Source organism: Nyctereutes procyonoides, unplaced genomic scaffold (assembly GCF_905146905.1).
Source record: "Nyctereutes procyonoides isolate TBG_1078 unplaced genomic scaffold, NYPRO_anot_genome, whole genome shotgun sequence".
NCBI classification, from domain to species: domain Eukaryota; kingdom Metazoa; phylum Chordata; class Mammalia; order Carnivora; family Canidae; genus Nyctereutes; species Nyctereutes procyonoides.
Window position 1 is genome coordinate 39,574,898 of NW_026575142.1, and position 21,096 is coordinate 39,595,993.

Genomic DNA, 21,096 nt, shown 5'->3' on the forward strand with positions numbered 1-21,096 from the left:
AGCAAAGAACCCTAAAACACAAAATATTTTACAGAACTACTATCAAAGGCAGATTCTTAGGTGTCAAATGACAAATTCAAATCTAGAAAGCTGGTTATTTTTATATTCCCACTGCCATGATTTCTACATTAATATTTAAGTGACTGAGGAAGTAAATTAAATCAGCCTTGCCTATGACAAATTCCATTTGTCCATATTTATAACCTGACTTTCCTTGGGGATGCATTCTAACAAATATCTGTACCAGCTTGAATGCATTTTAAAGATTTTAGTTTTAAGTAATGTCTACACCCAACCTAGGCCTTGAGCCCACAACCTTGAGATCAAGACCCACATGCTCTACCCACTGAGCCAGCCAGGCGCCCCTTGAATGCATTTGAAATTCATTGTTTTGGTGTCAAGTGACATCTTTCCCCAGGGGATGCTATAAGACATTACCATCTCTTTTTTTGTTTTTGAAGATTTTATGTATTTATTCATGAGAGACACACAGAGAGAGGCAGAGACACAGGCAGAGGGAGAAGCAGGCTCCCTGCGGGGAGGCTGATGCATGACTCGATCCCAGGACCCCAGGATCATGACCTGAGCCGAAGGCAGATGCTCAACTGCTGAGCCACCCAGGTGTCCCAAGACATCATCTCCTATACTAAGATTCTGTCACATGAAGATGATGTGATCATGATGCTCACTGGCGACCTCATGCTTTAGCCAAACATCCCTCTAAGGACAGTGCCAATTCTGGACACTTTTGGTTTCCCTGATCAAATGGAGCAGGTTGGATGCCTTCTCCCTGAGGGTGCTGGGAGCAGGACAAGACACAGGGATAAGAGCAGGGTCCTCCGTGTCGGGGCATGAGCCACACCATCAGGCTCCCCGATGGAGCTGGGCCACGGCCAGATGATGAGGACGGGGAAGCATCTCAACAGACTGTGGACCAGTGATGGTCCTTCTGCTCAGCCTCATTGGCGTGCATCCCATCAGGGAAGGGGAAAGTCCAGAAGAGATCGGCACCGAGTCGCCTCCACCCCTACATGTCCCATTGTGTCACAGGAGACATCTGTGATTTGAAGTCACCTTGGATTCACCTTCTCAGCCCTATTCTAGATGACACTGTTGAAGCAGAAGCGGGGCTGGCTGCTGGGCAGGGCCGGCTGCATAATTTTTGGAAACCAGTGCAAGATGAAAGGCTGTTAGGAATTTCAAGTTGGAAGGGCAGAGAATGAAAGCGCGTGGGGACCCTACTGCAGGTCATATGCCCGTTCTGCTGCTCGTTTATTCTCACTCAGATAATCGGAAGAACTAAAATGCTCACTTCTTTGGCATTCCCAGGCGTTAACCCCTTTCATATGTGGGAATCACCTCAGTGACGAGGGCTCTTTTCATTCCCTGGCAACCCATGCACGACCAACGTCTCTACGGCTTGTATCTAAAGGAGCTAAAAGACAACATCACTGCCCCTCTCCTGTCACTGAAAATGTTGCTTCAGGAGAATATCAGTAATAAAGTTATCCTGCTCAACATTATCTTGCATTTCCACAGTGTGCAACCAAATGCACGCAGTCACTGACTCGGGCACTTGGGGTGAAAGCAAAAGATTCTGCTAATGGGTTTGTCACCAGAGTGTGGGCAGAAATACCCTGCCTGGTGGAGAGGATTACAGGGTCGGGCTGCCTTCACGTGACTTTCTAAAACAAGAAAACAAAGTATATTTGACCACCATCTATTTGACCTGAACACTTACTCTGCATTCGCAGGACAATGGGGCAGAGGGAAGAAAGGACCTGTTTCCCATCTGGAAAGTATTTCCTCTTGCACCATCCCTCCACTGTCCAGGAAGTCACGCTCTTAGGTGTTCACACATCCAAACCCAGACAGTAGTTAAGATAAAGGACACGAGGAGCCACTCTGTTTAGATAAACTGAGAAATACAAGGGAAAGAAGTATCTGTGTGATTCATGGTTCGTGTTTCAAAGGCAGGTGATAGGAGAGCCAGAGTGACTCTCAGATGAAGACAGAGGTGGCGGGGCCCTGGGCGCACCCGGGCCGTGTGTTCTGGGCCGAGGAGAAGCCTGGAAGAGCAGCTGGGAACTGCTTCTATAGCCAGAGCCTCCCTGACATTTTAAGATCATCTTCCTCCTGAGGTTCTTCACCCCCGGACCCCCACCGCATCGCCCCCAGGAGAGATGGACAAGCTGGGGGAGCCAGGCGGCCAAGGTCCGGATGCTCGCAGGGAGCTTAGCATTGCAATCGGTGCGGCAGGGTTTCATTTTCATTTCAGTTAAAGAGGAGAAGGCTGGGGCACCTGGGTGGCTCAGCGGTTTAGCGCCACCTTCGGCCCAGTGATCCTGGAGTCCCGGGATCGAATCCCACATCCGGCTCCCTGCATGGAGCCTGCTTCTCCCTCTGCCTGTGTCTCTGCCTCTCTCTGTGTCTCTCATGAATAAATAAATAAAATCTTAAAAAAAAAAAAAGATGGGAATGCTGTGGATTCAGATGTTTTAAAGACTGTTTTAAAGACTGCGCTCCCGGATCCTTCTGGAACCCTCCCTGAAGCGGAACCAAAACACCAAACCACACCAATTGCATCTGGCATTCAGTCCCCGGAGCCAGCCTGGTGGCTCAGCGCTTGGGTCCCTCTGCGCATCTGCTGCAGCTTCATACCACCACTGGGACACCAGGACAGACCGCCCGCGGCTGGGACATGGCTCCTGACCCTCACAGCAGACAGAGTCTAAATAAGAAAGGTGCACACACACCTTCATGATCAGAAAAATGAAAACTTGTCTTTTCAGCCCATTTGGTCAGAAACAAAAAACTGCCAGCATTCTGGGCAAGAGAGAAATGCATCTTACTTACATCACAGAGGAAAATAAAACAACTTTTTGAATTAAGATCGATTTTCCCAGCTCAATTGTTCAAATAAAATAATCCATAAGGATTAATATATGTAATATAAGCTCATTCTTCGGCATTTTGTCATAGTCTTGTTTTGCAGACTAAATAAATAACGGATGTGAATTTGTTTCTCCTTTTACACCACAAATAAAAACAGCCAAGAGTTGTCGAGTGCTTAGCACATGTGCTGTGCCCAGAGTGCCTGCATTTTATGTGGATTCCCTCAACAAAGACTTGTTCTCTCTCACCCCAATTACACACAAGTTGGACACACAAGGCGATCTGAACCAGGTCACTGGCTGCACAGTCCACACCTTTAAACAAGTTGCCAAGCTCACACCACCCTTGCTCTCGATCATTCCCGTAACCCTGGCCAACCCAGGCCACTCCATCTAAAGGACTCTGATGCACAGAGTTGGGGCCAGAGGCTGGGGCCACCTGTTCAGTACAGACCTGCAGTCTCACGCGTCATCAGGCCTCTGCTCTCTGCTGGGGAGGTATCGAGAATCTCGTTAGGGATCTCCCAGCAGGAAAGCATGGCCTTAGGTTTGCAGCAAACTTAGGACTGTGTCCAAAAGCTTTCTCCTTCCGAGAAGAATACAAGTACTCCAAGACATTAGACATAAATCAGACAGCCAGATGGATGGGGGGCTCTGGATGCTTCTTGGAGGAACTTGGGGGGGGTGTCCTCACTATTTCTCTACAATGCTGTTCCCACATCAGAGCCAACTTCCCCCAGACTAGTCCCCTTCACTCTCAACTGTGCCTTTTCTTTCAGCACACAAAGCTCCCAATGGAATTTACTTATACAATTTTACCTGAGTAAGTTTAGAACACATCAAAGAACGTAGAGATGTTTTAACCATAGATTCCTCAACACCAGAAACACAAACCACAGGGACGCAAAGGAGGCCCAGTGAGAAAAGTAAGGGTCCCCAAAGATGACTTGCAGGGAAAATGAGTGACTCTCAAATAGGTGTGTGTTTACAAGAGTGAATAAGGAAAATCCAACATCCATTTAAAAATGTTTCTTGGAAGGAATCAATAAGCATGAAGGGAAAGCAGAGTCAGAGACATAACCTATGAGGACTTTTCGGGAAGAAATGAGACTGTTGGCTCACCGTGAAGGAGGCCGGAGAGAGCGGGGGATTCACAGGTGGGCTGTAGCAGCAGAGGTGGTCCTTACCTGATTCTTGTCTCTGAGGTCTGAGGTTGTGGGTTGAGAGAGTGGATGGGGAGGAGGAGGAATTCTGGAGGACACTGGAGGTGACACGGAACCCTGGGAGGGAGCAGGCGAGCAGGACAGGGTGGTGGGATAGCCTGCCAGCCTGGGTAGGTGGCCACATCAGAGAGTGGCCATACTTTTCAACTGAGAACGTGGGCTTTCAATTCCTTGGCAGGACGTATCGCTCCTGAGCCCCACAGACAAGCGTGGGTGTCGCCAGGGTGGTCTTAGGGTAGGATAATGGAGGAAGAGCTGGGCAAGACAGCTGGGCGGGCCGGTGGGATGAGGGTTACAGTGCCATCCCTGGACTCTGGGCTAGGGACAGGCCAGGGCGTCCTGGACAGTGAGGGGTGGAGAGGCAACCGCCCCGGTGAGACAGAAGGGAGTGCAGGTCCGGGACTGGAGAATGGCAATGACAAGGGGTGGTGGTGGCCCGCAGGGGGTGGCTTGGACCCAGGTTGCACAGGAGGCGCCCCGGAGTTAGGCGAGGGGCTTCGACACACTGGCAGAGGCCGTGCAGCCAAGGCTCAAACACAGGAGACTAGATGCCCTTTCCTGGAAGCCCGAGCTGGTAGGCAGGCGGGGGCCAGGTGAGGGCAGCTCTGCTTCAGGAGGTCACCGGGGAATCTGACGCCCTCCATCCGTAACGCCACAGGCTGAGAGGTGGCCTTGCCCCAGGGCTGGGGCCGGGGCAGTGATGCCAGCCCTGCTGCAGCCCACGGAGCGTGAGAGGAAGAGGAGGAAACAGCGCCTTTGTGGGGCGCCCACGGAAGGCACCTGCCTCACTGCCGCTCGCTTCCCGCAGCCCAGGGGGTGAGCTGGGAGGGGATAGCGATCATCTAGTTGGGCTTCCACGTGAGAGTGGAAGAGTGTCTGTGTGTGTGTGCACACACATATGTGCATGTGAGTGCATGTGAGTGTGCACGTGTGAGTGCATGTACCTACTGGGGTTCTGCTAACAAAGACAAGGAGAAAACAGACGTGGAGGGGCACCTCCTGGAAAGTGACGTGTTGACACAGGTAGGACAGGATGAGACAACAGAGACGTGGCATGCCATCGGGTGCGACCCCGAACATGCAGCAACCAGGTGTCCTCTTGAATACCCCACCTAAGGTTTCTTAAAAGAAGAGTCTGGGTGAGCCTACCAGGAGGGAGTGGAGAGGGGGTGGGGGAGCCCCCAGGGGGTGGGGCTGCGGCCCTCTTGGGAGAGCACCCCCTGCTCCCGCCTGTGGTTCTGGCCTCTCCTGCTGCCTGGCCTGAGCCCGGCGTGGGTTGCAGGCACAGAGAGGCCTAGTCTGGGGTTCCCACCGGCAGCTCACATCTGACCTAGGTGATGCTTAAAGTCACAACAGGGAGCTGGTGACTTAGTTTTGGGTAGGGTGTGTTCTCTGCATCCCCTCCAGAGGAGCCTCACTGGTCAGGGTGGCCTGCAGCGGGGTGAGCCACTCATAGGACATCCGGGGTGATGCCATGGAAACACTAAACGTTTCCAATTATCTGGAACTTGAATGGATCCACCTTCACTAAGGCTGGGTCCTCTGCACCCACACGGGACACACACACACTTATCTTAGTCTTGGGGAGGGAGGCTTCCCTGCAGCACAGCTAACTGGCTGTTGTGGGGTGCACCAGGTTGGCGACCCTGCAAGAACTCAGCACATGCTGCGCGGCCACCTGTTTCCTTCGGACAGGATGATCGGGGTGCCACACTGCCACCAGCCTCCCTCTGCCAACCACAGGTTTCATTTCCTCAACTATCTGGGACTTTGTGCACTTGGCATGTCGTTTGGGTCCAGAGCAAACCTTTGGTGCCCTGAGTGCCCGATGTCCAGCTCAGTACCACCCACAGGGTGCATGAGCCAGCAGATTGACCACGGAGGGCTATGAAGTGGGTACCAAGGCGTGTGGTCATTCCAAACACCTGTGTAGCCCCAGGGAGGATCCCAGGTGGGTGCCTGACACATGGTGGGTCATGGGGCTCCAGCACTAAAGTCCTTCAGTCAGTTTTGAGTAGCATGTCTCTCCATGGCAGGCCGTGGGGCTGGTGGCTGAGGAGCTCAGGCTGGGGCTGGGCAGGTGGCTCTCTGCGGAGTGGTGGGTCCCCAGCCCCCGAGGGAACAGGGAGACAGGAGGACAGGATGTTCCCAGGGAGGACCCTCCTCATCGTGGTAGAAGGAAAGGTCCCCACCTCTCAGATGCTGAAAAGTAGCCTCTGTCTCTATCCTGGGCCAGTGACCAGGGACCCAACAGCTCAGAGACCAAGGGAGCAATGGGACCCCTCTCCCTCCTGTGTGTTATTGTCTCTGGGAAAAGCGTCATGCCCCTGAGGCACATTTCAGCAAACCTGGAATCAGTGTGGCAGCCACTGTGGATCTTTAAAATCAAGCAGTGTGAGTTTACCCTGTGCTGTTTTCAGTGCACTGCCTGTCTATTGCAGTGCAGTTGGAGTTTAGATTTTGATTCCATAGGCATGTTACTCAGGTGATTTTCACAGTCCTTCTGGGATGTGTCCATTGTGAAGATGAAGCCATCAGCACCAGAGAGGTGACTGGCATGCCTGGGGTGTCACAGCTGGGAGCAGGGCCGGACCATGGCCACCTCCTCGGGGTCCTGCCCAGCCCACCGACTCAGGGCACCTGTGCTGTCCTGAGAACTATGGGGGCAGCAGTGCCTCGGGCAGAGCAGGATGCCACAGCCCCGGCTTTCTCGTTGTCACAGGAGTGAGCAAGGATGTGCGTGCGTGTGCATTCATGTGCTACAGCGATCCATGCTCCCTGACCCACCAGGCAGCTTGTGAATGGAGCCTTCCCACCCGTTTCATTCAGGGGGCAAATAAACCAGAGTGAAATGAAGTGGGGGCTGAGGGAGAAAACATTACTGTCTGCACAGTACGTTCTCACTCCTGCCAGCCTGGAGGAATTAAAGGAAAAATTGAGCAAAGAGGATGCCGTTAGGAGAGCTTCCACTTACATTCACAAGATAGTCCAGACTACCTCCCCCAAACATACCTGTTCAGCAGGTTCCGTTACTCTTGCCTCTTCCTGTTCCGGATTACATGACAACAATCAGCACTTCCATCCTCCACACTCCGGAGCTCCCAAGACTCACTAAGTATATAGTCGCACAACTGTGAACCTATCTGGCTGAACGTGGCAGCTCTTACCTGGGAGGACAGGCAGATACTTTGCAGGACACCACCCCCGGGACGGGTCGGGTGCTGGGATTACAGAATGATGTGTTGACTTGAAACCGCAGGTCTCGGAAGCAGCCAGCCCTTGTGGTCATCTGCCCTGCAGGGAAGGGTGCAACGTACAATAAAGACTCAGAAATGTACCCCGTGGGGGAGGCAGGTAAAGAGCAAATGAAATCTCTTTTTAAAAAACATTATATGGTCTCATTCATTTGGGGAATATAAAAAATAGTGAAAGGGATTAAAGAGGAAAGGAGAGAAAATGAGTGAAAATATCAGTGAGGGAGACAAAACATGAGAGACACCTAACTCTGGGAAATGAACAAGGAGTAGTGGAAGGGGAGGTGGGCAGGGGGATGGGATGACTGGGTGATGGGCACTGAGGGGGGCACTTGAGGGGATAAGCACTGGGTGTTATGCTATATGTTGGCAAATTGAACTCCAATAAAAAAATAAAATAAATTCACATAGAGACTTAATACATAAAAAAAAGACTGATGAATCACTAAACTCTACCTCTGTAACCAATAAAACATTATATGTTAATTAATTGAATTTAAATAAAAATTTAAAATGTGTTATGCACAAAAAAAAGAAAACATTTGAGGGTAAAAAATAAAAAAAATAAAAAATAAATAAAAAGCATTTACCATATTGGCATGTCTTTATGCTAATGACCCATTGGCCAACTACTAACATACTAGTCCTTTTCTGACCTGTCTTCATGTCTTTTATCAGGGAATTTCATCAATTCTAGGATTTGCGTACTTCTCTCCTACACCTTCGCATCTTTAAAGTCAACATGTGTCTTATAAGTGGTGCCAGTGTATGTTTGATGACACAGAGTTCCTTCCTATTGTTTCTGGAGTTGGGAGCACTGCCCATTTCTTAAAAGAAACACAATACACCCGATTTGTGTTTCCTCATGAGAAGTCACAATAATTGATAACAAGTCAGAAACAAATACAGACAAAAATACATAAAGCAGTTTGTCACCAGAGAATTCAGAGGTAAATTTTGCCACGGTTGTAACCTGACTGGAGGCATTTCACAATAATGACTTAGGTGTCCTATCGAATGAGGTCAGTGGAAATGGTTGAAATGAAAGCTGGATCCATCCTCAGCCCCCATGCACATCCCCAGTGTTATTTACAGCTTCACAACTCTGCCCAAATTTGTTCAGTATTTCAATTCATTAAATTTACCCAAAAAAAGGTACTATTCTTCCTAGAACAGTCAAAGTCAGGCAGAAGGTTGGATGTTGGTTTGCCAGGGGTTCGGAGGAGGGGGATGGGGAGTCACTGTTCCTTGGGCACAGGATTCCCGTCTGGGAAGATGAACAAGATCTGGAGATGACAGTGGGGATGTTTGTACAACAGTGTGAACAGACTGAAAGTGCCCTGAACTATACACTCAAAGATGGTTACATGGCAAGTGTTCTATCATGTATATTTTACCACAAAAGGGACTTTGACTAGATACACAGTCTGAAGGATGATGTTAAAGAGTTCATCCAGTGTAGAGAAGACTAAAGAAAGAACCCAACTGGCATTGTTTTAAAATGAAGATAATTAAAATATACTAAGATAGGAAAATGATTGCATTGCTGAAAGGAGCAGGGGAGATGTGGGGCTCATGTGGCCCCTCTGCCCCCATTGTGTATAGCCAAAGCCCTGGCACAACTCAGCACCCCCTCCTGTACACATCTGGATTCCCGCGCCAGGCAGGTATTCAGAGCCAGGAACAGACGAAAGACACATCTTCAGAGGAGAAAGCAGCAGGTTGTAGATGCCGGCATAACCATCTCTAACATGAGCGTCCATGTGAAGACATCCCTCTTTACTCAAGGAAAACTAAAAGTCTCTAAAACATACATTTGACAGTTTGGGTAAGCTTGGTCAGAAGGAATAAGACAAGTCAATGCCTTAAATGAGGAAAGCTACATTCTCTAGGGAGTTGACTTTTACTTTTCTTTCTTTTTTTTTTTTTTTTTTAAGATTTTATTTATTTATCCACGAGAGGCACAGAGAGAGAGGCAGAGACACAGGCAGAGGGAGAAGCAGACTCCCTGTGGGGAGCCTGATGTGGGACTCCCAATTTGGGACTTGATCCAAGGTCTCCTGGATCACGGCCTGAGCCGATGACAGATGCTCAACCACTGAGCCGCCCAAGTGTCCCATTTTGCTTTAAACTTGAGTCTTCCCAGCCCTGCCCTTCCAGCCCCGCTGTGTCCCTCTGTGCTGACCTCCCTGCTCCTCTGATTCCGCAGCTGGTCCACAGGCTGTCTTGTCCTCCCTGCCTTCACCTCTGCATACCTAGCAGATTCCTTCTCATCCCTTTAAATGAAGCCCAAAAACCCATCTGAATCCCCTCTGGTCAATGGCTCTTGGTCTGGAGCGGGCTTCAGAGCTGTCCTGTTGGTTAACATGCAGGATGCCGTGCCTACCTCCAGGGTCTCGGATTCAGCAGGTCTGGGGTGGGGCCTGAGGATTACATTTCTGCCCAATGTCCAGGGGCTGCTGGGGCTGCAGGCACAAGGACCACACACTGAGAACCCCTGCTCTGGGCAAAATCTGCGGCCAGGACTTTTAGGTCTCGGGCTACACCCATGTGACGGAGCAAAACGTCAGTGTTTGTGGTCTTTGTCCCAAGTTTCTGGCTAACAGCTCTTAAAACCCTGGAAATCACAGGAGCTGTCAGAGTGTCTTTAGTAGGCTAAGAGGTGGCTGGAGGCTGGGGCCCTGGGGAGCTCAGGATGGGGCTGGACTCCAGAAAGATCCAGAGAAGAATAAAGGATTAGGATTTTTCAGCCACACCCCTGCCCTCCAGGGATGGAAAAGGGGGGAGATCCAGTTCATCACCAAAAGGCAATGATTTCATCGATCAGGACTAGGTTACAAATCTCTGTAGGAACCCTAAACCATCCGGAGAGCTTCTGGGTTAGTGAGCAGATCTCTGTGCTGAGAGGGTGGGAAACCCCAGCTCCACAGGGACAGAAGATTCCATGCCAGGGGCCCTTCGAGCAGCCTCACCATGTACCTCCTCTTCTTCTGGCTCTTCATTCCTTTCCCTTGGCACCCACAAGTCCTGTGCCTTCCTAGGTTCTGTGAGCTGCTCTAACAGATTATCAAACCTGAAAGGGAGGGATTGCAAGAACCCCTAATTTATAGTCACGTCAGACAGAAATGTGGGTACGGGGATGCCTGGGTGGCTCAGTGGTTGAGGGTCTGCCTTCGGCTCAGGTCATGATCCCGGGGTCCTGGGATTGAGTCCTGCATCAGGCTCCCCTCAGGGAGCCTGCTTCTTCCTCTGCCTGGGTCTCCACCTCTCTCTCTGTGTGAAAGAAAGAAAGAAAGAAAGAAAGAAGAAAGAAAGAAAGAAAGAAAGAAAGAAAGAAGAAAGAAAGAAAGAAAGAAAGAAAAAGAAAGAAAGAAAGAAAGAAAGAAAGAAAGAAGAAAGAAAGAAAGAAGAATGAAAGAAAGAAAGAAAGAAAGAAAGAAAGAAATGTGGGTACGTTGGGCACCCAGTCCTTGTGACTGGTGTTTTAATTGGTAACAATCTTCTGTGACGGAGCCCTTAAACCTGTAAAATCTGAGTAACTCCAGGTAGTTTGTATCAGAATTGAACTGTAGACATCCCCTTGGCCACTGGGTAATCGGTGGCTGTTGGTGCTACAAAGGCCACACACTCGGTGTCAGAAGTGTTGTAAATAGAGTTCAGATGAGGCTAGCAGTGGTTGGTGCTCATCTGTCCTGGCAAACCTGAATAGGGACACCCCTTTCCCTCTCAAAGTCTCTGGGCACCATACGTGGTGAGTCTGCGGACAGGGTTCCTGAAGACATATGTGTCATCCCCTGGAGCATATTTCTGGAGGGCAGAGAATATTATGCTGCCTGTCTGCATAATCCCCGTAATTCCTGTAATCCCCCTAATCCCTGTAGCATGCGTGGGTCAGTTTGTCTTCTCACTTACCAAAGAATTTTTAAGCCACTGGCTAATTTCATTACATTCAGGAACTTCTAAGCTCAGACAAGTTAATAGGGGGCAACTAATTGCTAGCCAAAAAGTCATCAAAGTTGTAAGAGTATAGTCCTTTCTCTTTACATTACTTAGGCAACACATGAGCTGGGCACGGTTTTGGTGACTCATCAATGTATCAATACAGACATGAAATCTGAATCCATGTTCTATGAACCTGCTTTTCCACCTGCTAACAGGGAATAAGAGACTATAAGATTAGAAAAAAAGAAACAGATGTCTGTTTAAGATGTTCTGCAAAGAAGCTTGGGGATTCCCTAAATTAAGCCAGTTTATCACAATGATCCAATTTATATGGCATCCTATTGAGCAATAGTACAATGTCCTAAAATTGCTAAGTTTGTTCACCCTAATGAAAAGAGAAGGAAAACTGATTTTTTCTCTTCACTTATGTGAAGAGAATTTAAAAGTCCATTTTTAAAAATTCTTTAACCAAATTCATATGACTTTTTAGGAGGTGTGATTCTATAAATAATGACTTCTGTTTGGTTTCCTGTTTTGAAATTAAGGACGTGTGAAATCCACCCCTTCTGCTCAGGTCCCAACAAACAATCTGGCCTTATCGGTCGCTGGGGGTTCTGAGCAAGTCACAGGCTCTTGATGAAGTAAATACGAAATTTGGTTTTGCTTTAAATAGCAAAAGAAGTTTACTTTATTAAAGTGGTTGTTTTCTTTTTTATTTGTCTGGCTTCTCTCCTGAGTGCCTCAGTGTCAGCCAAGTTCCAGGCTTTTACCTGTTAACTGGGTAGGAGGGAAATCTGAAGCTATTCATTCTTTAGGAACAATGTATTAAACGATATATATATATATATCACCCAAAGGAACATGGGAATTTGTCTGACACATGTGCAGGTTCTGACTCTGTGGTGACTTTGGAGACTGTTCCTCTTCCTTGGTGTGGCACCACGGGCTTGTGGAACAACCACATTGTTTGTTGTGAAGCACAGCCCCACAGATTGCAAGACTTCCTACAAGGTCCTTGGATCCCACCCACTGAATGCCAGGAGCACTCACCCCCAGTCGTCAAGGCAACTAAAATGCCTGCACACATGGGGAACACACACTTCGGACATCAGCAGATAAGGAAGACCATTTAGGGCTAGGAAAATAAAGGGTGAATATGAAGCATTGCCTTGAGATTTTTAGCAATTAATAGAAATAGGACATAACAGAAGGGTTGATAGTAGGTCTGAAAGAATTCATCTAAGAAAGTAACAATGGTGAACATGGTATAAAACAGAATTTGTGGAATGCGGCTAAAAGTAATACTCAGAGGACCATTCATGGTCTGAAATACTTACACCCATACATAAGAATGGAAATCAATGAATGTAATATGGAACAAAGAAATGAGAAGAAGAGCATAGCTCAAGGAAGTAAAACAACTGCTATAGCTTGAAACAGAAGTCAGTGTATTAGAAAATGGAGAGATTCCAGTGTATTTGATTACAGACAAAAACTTGAAGAAGCAACTATGTTACAAAGTGGAAAATCCAAGAGCTGATTTGGGGGACAGGGTTGTCACCTCCTGCCCATGTCACCTTTAGGTTAGATCCCACAAAAGAGAGGCATAAGCATAGGATGCGGGGAGCAGAAGAGTGTCAGAGCCTCACCACCACCTCCCTGGCAGCAGCAGGCATGAGTATGTGCTTGGCAGCATGAGGTTTGCAGAAATGCAGGCATTTTCCTGGGAATCATGTGCGCCAGTGGTGGCTTGGCTCTAATCCTAACAAAGTGATTTCTGTAATGTTCTACAACTTCCTGGTTCTTAAATAGCCAGATCGACTCTTAGAGCTAATGGTGTCTCTCTCTGACCTTTACTCCTCTACCCTGCAAGTATTTTGTAAGCAAATGATCCTTTATATTAAATATCTTCTAGTGTGACATACCTAGAATGGCTTCTGTTTTCCTGGCTAACCTGTCACTGATACACTAACTTAACGAAGAGAGTAAGGAATAAGCACAAATATGCAAGATATGAAATGAAATTAAGAGAATATCCTATACAAAAGAAATGAAGATCATTTAATGAGGGCACTTTGTTCAAATTTATAAGCATAATATTTAAAAATCTTACAGAAAAAGATGGTTTTCTGAATTAGCAAAAATAATTCCAAAAGAGAGAAATAATCTATGTGGTTTAATTACCAGACAGAATGCAAAGCTGCGTTGAAAACCACCTAATTCCTGAAAATGCAAGAGAGTCAGATGCTGCGAATAGGTCCTGCCACACATAAAAGAAGAAATACTACCAATGCTAGTTAAATTATTCCAAAGCATAAAAGATAATTTTCCAACATTAAAAAAGTGCCTTTTAGCACCCAGAAGAAACCTCACAACTCGATAATCCTTAGTAATATTAATGCAAAAAGAAAGAAAAAAGAAATAGGACAGAATCAAGTAACACACTGAGAAAAAACCTACAACTCTAGATGTTGATTCATGGTAGGAATGGCAGGATGGTTCAATAATTGGAAAGTCAGTTAATATATTTCACCGTATTAACAGATTAGGAAGAAACATACATTTCACCCTGTATGTAATAATGTTTAGCATGTGATAAATTTAATCTCCATTTTGACAAAAACGTTAATAAAATAGGCAGCGGGTAAATATATACTCATCAAATTTTGTATATTTGCATGAGTTTATGTGTATATGTCTATATATTTCTAGATAGATGCAAATATAGATATTTGTGTGTTTATTTAAAAAGAGACGCCAACATCATGGGAAACAACGCAAACATTCCCCTTATGAGACGGAATAAGGAAAGAATTTTTAATTATTAGCAGTTGAATTCAGGTATTTTGGAGACATTGACTGGTAAATTGGACAAGATGAGAAGAGGGAATATGAACATTATAGCAGGGAAATGACCTTGGGAGGTATGATTATGTATTTAGAAAACTCGAGAAAGCAGACACGAAGGTCACTCGGTGGAGCTGCTGGGATCAGGGAGGGACCAGAGTAAATACAGCAGGGGACCCAGGCTGAGCCAAGCAGGAAGGCACATGCACCTGCTCTGGGGGGCGGGGCCATCTCAGGGAAGGGTCCAGCATGCTGTTCCCAGCAGGACACTGACAAGAGTGCAAAGTTGTGCAGCAGAAGACGCAAGACCCAGGTGGTGGAAGATGTGCGGGAAGCAGCGCTCTGGGGGGGCGGGGAATACGAGATGCCCACTGAAGGACAGGAGGGCAGACCCAGGGTCTAGGAGGTGCTGTAGAGGCAGGAGGTGCCAGGGGAGGGCGAGGTCTCCTGACTGCAGGACGCAGGACGGAGAAGCGGGGGCTGGGGGGGAAGGGCTGCAGGCTGCAGGTGCCCCCGGGACTGCACACCGTCTCCAGGTGAGGCTGCAGGAGTGAGAGCGAGGCCGGGAGGGCAGGCGGCCCATGGTAGGAAGGGAAGGTCCTCCTCGTGCCCCTGCGTGCAGTGAAGGCCAGAGGCAGCCGGAGGGAGGGCGGGGCGGGGGACAGAAGGAGCTGTTCATCCTGGGCTCAGGAGGACGAGCACTTTCGGGAACAGGAGAGGAAGGGAATGTGGGATCTGGGGAGCGTCCGCTGGGGGAAGGAGGGGCAGCTCCTCTGCAGCAGAGTCAGGAATGGGTAGCGGGGAGCTCTGGCTTGAGGGGAGCAAGTGGGGTGGACACTGGGCAGGTGTCTCCTGCGGAGGGGAGCAGAGCTGCCGACGGTGCACAGTCCATCACCCCATCTGTCTTGTGGTCCTCCACCCCAGGCCTGGCTCTTCCCAGGGCAGCGAGGGTGCTCGACCCCCACAAAGACCAGTGAGCAGGCCTGGGACCCTGCTGGAAGGCGTTGCTGTCCTCCTGTCACAAAGTGCGACTAAAATCACGTGGGGAGATGCTACCAGCTGGACTCGGGGCCCGGGTGCTTTCCAGGAAAGTTCTCTTGTGTTTCTCCTCCCGCCATCCGCCTACCCCGCCTTCACTCCCCTCCAGAGCATCGAGCTTTCCCTCAACCATCACGATCCCGGTGGGCAAGCTCCTGGCTGCCAACCGCGCGCCAGTGGCAGCGCTCACGGAAGCTGCTGCTGTTTTCCGGGAAGCCCTTCCCAGGAAGCAGGGTTCCCTGTGAGTTCTGAATCCTGGGGACTCCAGAGGCACCTGCGAGGGCTCCCGGCAGGCACATGCCAGGGGGGCTGTCCATCCAGGGTTAGGAGAAAAGCCCCCTCACTGGAAGGCAATCCAAGTCACTCCCTAGATGGGCTCTCAAGCTGGATTTAGGGGCTTCGGGTCCTACAGGTGCGGAGTGGGCTCAGGGATCTGCATTCCTCACAAGTTCCCATGTGGTGTGGACGCTGCCGGCAGGCACCATTCCCAATCCCCTCGGGTCTCAGTTACCCTTCCAGAAGATGTCCCATACAGTGAGCTCCCACTGAGAGGCAGCTCCTGAGGGTGCAGTCGCATCCTTTACAACTCCGTATGTCAGATCTCACAGCCACTGCTCCCAGCTGTGCCCTAAGCAAACGAGGCTCACTGTGTGTGAGTGCATTTGTGTGTAAGGTGTGTTCTCTGCCCAAGAGAAACAGTTTCAGACCCTTAGGAACTTTGCCCTCAGAATAGCCACCAAAACGTGGAGCCTAAATTTGGGATTACTAGGAAGTTTGGGTGGGGGAGCAGGCAAGGGCTCACTGTTACACTTTGTTGAAATCATTGTGACCAGCATTACCACTAATGCTTGAATCTATTGGTTCAAGAATCTGAAACCCCACATTAAAAATGGGCTGTTCGCTCAACACGCTAGAAGGGCCTCCCCGACGTGGTGGACACAAATAGCGAGCACCGTAAGGAGGGAGGAGGTCACCGGGAAGCCTGGGGAGGCGCACCCAGAAAGGGCTGCACGCGGGAGAGACAGGAACGGAATGTATTAAAATGCTTGCAGCGACCTAGGGTCAGAGAGCGGTTTGTCTTCTTTACTATCAGTTTATGGCATTTGTGGCGAAAACTAATGACAACACCTACAAATGTGGGCCTTCATGAAAATGCACATCTGTCTTGCTGACATCACAGACACTGGGCGGTGAGAGGTGGGGGCGGGGGTCCGACCGCCCAGGCGGCCCTCATGTGACCTCCTCTTGGCCTGTAGCCTGTCCACCCCCCTGCCCTGGCCTCTCCCTCCTTCCGTCTCATTCTCCCCGGCAGGCTCAGCATCGAAGCCTAAAGGGGTGCCCAAGGCGCTGACATTCTGGTTTCTTTTCCATCCATCTTGCAACTGTTGATTGACAAGGGGACCCAAACCAGAAAGCTCAGCAGAAGTCCCATAAAACACGCACCTGTGCACTTGGGCACACTGTCCTTGTTTATATGGGCTGCCACACGCACACAGAAATTCCCTCCTCAGCAGAGGGCCGAGAGGGAGGCCGACTCCCACTGCACATCCCCCCACATCAGGACTCTGGGGGCCATGCCCAGACAGCACACCCGAGCCCCTGGGGAGCATCCAGGTGTTATGCAGCCCAGCCACTTGGGAACAGGTTTAGGTGATGCTTTAAGAAATGATTTCTCACAGTTAAGTCAGAGCTGCAGCGAATCACGTGAGAGCACCTTTGCTTTGCTCAAGGACTTAGAAATCTGTGCCCATTGGCTTGGTCAGGATCAATCAGAGTTCTTCTCTCACCCCTGACTGTTTGCCTTGACTTCTATCAGATCCCTCAGTATTTCCCCCCACGGTCTCTCATGGCCCTGCGTTTCTGGGGTCTGCTCCTCATGTTGCATCCACCTGTCTGTCCCCCAGCCAATAACCTCACCTGCAGGGAACATGGCAAAGCCTAAGTATAAAGCAAAATAAATGTTTTTTCATGCCTATGTACAGCCTCTAGGTTGTTTTATTTATTTATTTTTAGGATTTTATTTATTTATTTGAGAGAAAGCGCACTAGCACAGGGGAGCAGCAGAGAGAGAAGAGAGCAGACTCCCTGCCGAGCAGGGGGCCCCATGGGAACTTCATCCCAGGACTCCAGGATCACGCCCTGAGCTGAAGGCAGATGTGCCACTGGCAGAGCCACCAGGCACCCTGTCTATGTCTCTTGTCAAAGTGCTTTCTGAGGTCCCTAATCAGAGACTCACTCACCATAATTGTAGATCACCATCAAGATCTTGGGTAGGATGTTCTTTGGACAAGGATGGGGTTACAGGTGGGTACATGATCAAGGACAGACACCGAGATGCCAGCCTGGAAGGACAAAGGGAAGCCAGAATTCCTCTACCAAAGAGGTTTCAGAGTACCAAACAGAATGGCAATTTGGGGCATTACTGTGGAGCAAGTGGCTCCCAAATGCCAGGAGACCTGACAGCCAACGGCCCAGGACGATGTGCTGCCTATGGTCCTGGGTGCTGGGACCGAGCTCAGCTGATGCCCTGTGGCAGCAGAGTGGAGGCATGCTCCATGCAGGAAGTGGAGAAATCAGAAGACATGCTATGGGACGCCTCTCTGCCTCTTCTTTAAGATGCTACATCAAAGGGGCACCTGGTGGCACAGTGGTTGAGGACCTGCCTTCAGCTCTGGGTGTGATCCTGGGATCCCGGGATCGAGTCCCACATCAGGCTCCCGGCAGGAGCCTACTTCTCCTTGTACCTGTGTCTCTCCCTCTCTCTCTCTGTGTCTTTCATGAATAAATAAATAAATCCTTTAAAAAATTGTTGCAAAAAAAATAAAAATAAAATAAATAAATAAATAAATAAATAAATTGTTGTGTCAAGGACCCCAAGTCCTCTGTTTCCCAAACTGAAGCTTCCAGGCACTACCTCCTGCCCTCTGTTCACACCACTGCCCCTAGGCTGCCTCAATGTCCTGCCTGTTGGCCTCTGTCACATTACAGCAGGAAAATGCGGGGCCACCAGTTGTGTGTGTGCACACTCACACAGGCCTGCACACGCGTGTGTGCAGAACACACACTGCTCTGAAGATGGTGACATCATCCAAATCAGGGAGGAATACGCTCTGCATCCCTGCCTGGGGCCACGTGAAGAATAAGATAAAGAAGTAATTCCTTCTTGCTTCAAGAGTTTAGTAACCCAAACTGTCCTGTTTCTTGGCAAAGCTGTAACAATAACAGAAGAGAGTCAGGATTGACATTTGTTTGGTGAGATAGAGTGTTGAGAGCTTTACAAGTATTCTCATTTAATCCCTAAAGGAGCACATGGGGTAGATTACATTATTATCCTCATTTTTTGGGTAGGCTCACTAAGGCATAAGAGGCTTAAGTAGCTCCTAAGGTCACCAGTTTTTAAGAGGCAGGGCCTCCCCAAGATATGTCACCCTTTCTAAATGCAGTCTTCACATACTTATAGATCAAAAAGTTGTTGAGATCCTGCATTTGTTTATTTGACAAATATATCCTTGGTGGTTGGTGTGGGTTGGGTATGATGCTAGATGCTGAGGACACAGCAGGTAATAAAAAGCAGCAAAAGCCACCAACCAACCACCACTAGGCCTGTTCCAGCACCGGCACAGAATCTAAACACAGAGAGGATGCAGTGAAGACATATACCTAGGTCAGGTGTCACAGGGCCACAGATATCCTGGCCTAGGAAACTGAGAGTGGTGTTAATTTGGGGTGGCAGGGACCACCACCTGCTGTCTGGGGGGCGTCCTGGAGCTCGTCATTGGTGGGTGAGCATGGCAGAGACACGCTCAGAACTCAGGCAACACAGAAACTGGGCATAAAGTCCTTTCCTCAGGCCCAAGGAAAAGTTCAGAACAATGAGAAAACTCATAGTATGAAATCAGTCCAGAAGAGACTCCAAACCAAAGAGAAATAAATCCAAGTGGTGCTCAATCCCACAGCAATGTTGGAACGATGGGATCTCGGAGGCACAATAGAAGTTCTTTTATCTTCAGGGCACTTTTTCATTTCCATGCAGTTGATGTGCCCAGGTCCTGGGCATTCTGCACAGATTGACTTGAGAACTTATATAAAATTATCCTTTCAAGTCCTGCGATGACATTTACCTCCGTTTCTGCATTTTCAGAAGGAGAATTACAGCAGAAGTTTCACTGCTTTTTCACCAGCATTAAACCAGATCATGAGTCCAGGAGCAAAGGACAGGGCAGGCTGGTGGTATTGCTGGCTAGACAAGAATAGTGGCTACACTCCCAAGCCTGCAGGCTGCAAGGGCTCACCATCCATGGGGACAACATAAAACATTACAGGCCAGGTGCCCACTGCATGGCTTAGGAATCCCAATATCCCAGATAATCAAAATTGAAATGGTGAGACTCACCTGCACATCAAATCTGTTTATAGGTGGCAGGAATGCTTGAGATCTTACTTTGAAATTATTTCCCTTGCCCATCCATATAAACAAGGATAGTCAGAAAAGTGAATTTAAATATTTCATGCTTTGAGTGTTTTTAAATTTCTGAGAATATTCAGAAATATTCAGAAATACACGAAATGCCTGAAAGCATTTAGTATATCCAGGCTCTATTTTTACAGCAGGGTGGACATAGTGGTGTTTCAGATTAGTTTCCTATGGAACGAGATATCCTTGGCCATCTAGCTGAATGTTTACTAAAACTTCAGTATTGTTTCTCTAAGGACACATCTGCAGAGCAATTTCTCTGCTTATAACTGCTCAACTACTTTTCAGAAAGAAAAATCACAGGGTACACAGGAATGCAAGAACCAAAATGGCCAATATTTTCAAATGACCAAAATAATAGATAAAAGAGGAGTGTGGCATTTAAAAGCTAATGTAAGAAAGTCAAAGGTCCTGTAACTGCCATGATCCTATAACTGGGGAGAGCCCAGAGCTGAGTACTGCCCGTGGAGGGCGGGGAGCATCACGAGCAATGTGCTTGGGCTCTACCTTTACCTTCTTGCTGAAACCAGCCCTGGCCAGTTCTTTAGAAATCATTTTTAGAACTTCATATTTTGCCAAAGTAGTACCTGGAAGGGAGTATTCGGTCTTGAAGACTATGATTTTACCAAACAATCTCCAGGTTCTCACTAATTCTAACTGTGGAATGAATTCCAGCTGTGACCAAAGCCTTACCCTTCGTTTTGAAAGAAGAAACCAATCATTCAAGCAAAACTACACGGAAAACTAGAAAATATTCCACAGATGAACACATGCATTCTCTTGAGAAGCATGCATCATTTCTACCGCAAGGGCTAGATATTCATGGATGTGTAATGAACAAGCACCAAAGATCCTTGAAATCAGAGGATGGAGAGGGAAGCCAGGAAACCCGAGGGGGTGAGGTCCTGGGAGCTTCTGAGTCTAAATGATTCCCAGGTGTGTGTGACAGCTGTACCTGGCTTGATCCCACTGAGCACATGGCATCCTAATGTGTCCCAGAGCTGAAAGGGTGGTGACGGCAGTCACTTATGGATGGCCCATGCTGTCCTCATGCATCACTTCTGCTCAACAGGGAACTGGCCAGGATCTGATTTCCTTGATCCACTGACCTGTCCAAAATGGCAGAGCAACATGCTGCTCATCTTGCTGTGGGTGGTCAGCATCGTCTTCATGGTTCCCAGTCTGGTTAGCAGGGTGGGAGGTGGGACTGGAGACCCACCCACCATTGTCCTCTCCCCACAGTAGGAGCATGGTGAGAGAAGCCTGACAGGACCCCATAAAGGGAATGTGAGGGGCTGACCCCAGACAGATGGACACTTGAACCCACTGCCCCTGACCAGGGAAGTATGCCCAAGCTGGGGAGGCTCTGGGGATGGTGAAGGGTCCCTGCTCCCTGGAAAGAGTCGCAGTTCCCCATTTCACCC

At 48.7% G+C, this 21,096-nt stretch overlaps 1 protein-coding gene across 1 annotated transcript in view; it reads right to left on the reverse strand.

The window, feature by feature from the left end:
* ADAMTS16 (ADAM metallopeptidase with thrombospondin type 1 motif 16) overlaps nt 1-21,096 on the reverse strand; it is a 153,119-nt gene that overhangs the window by 38,405 nt on the left and 93,618 nt on the right. The window contains exon 18 of the mRNA XM_055307756.1: nt 7,285-7,411. Coding sequence (XP_055163731.1) covers nt 7,285-7,411 — 127 coding nt within the window. The remainder of the gene's footprint in view (nt 1-7,284; nt 7,412-21,096) is intronic.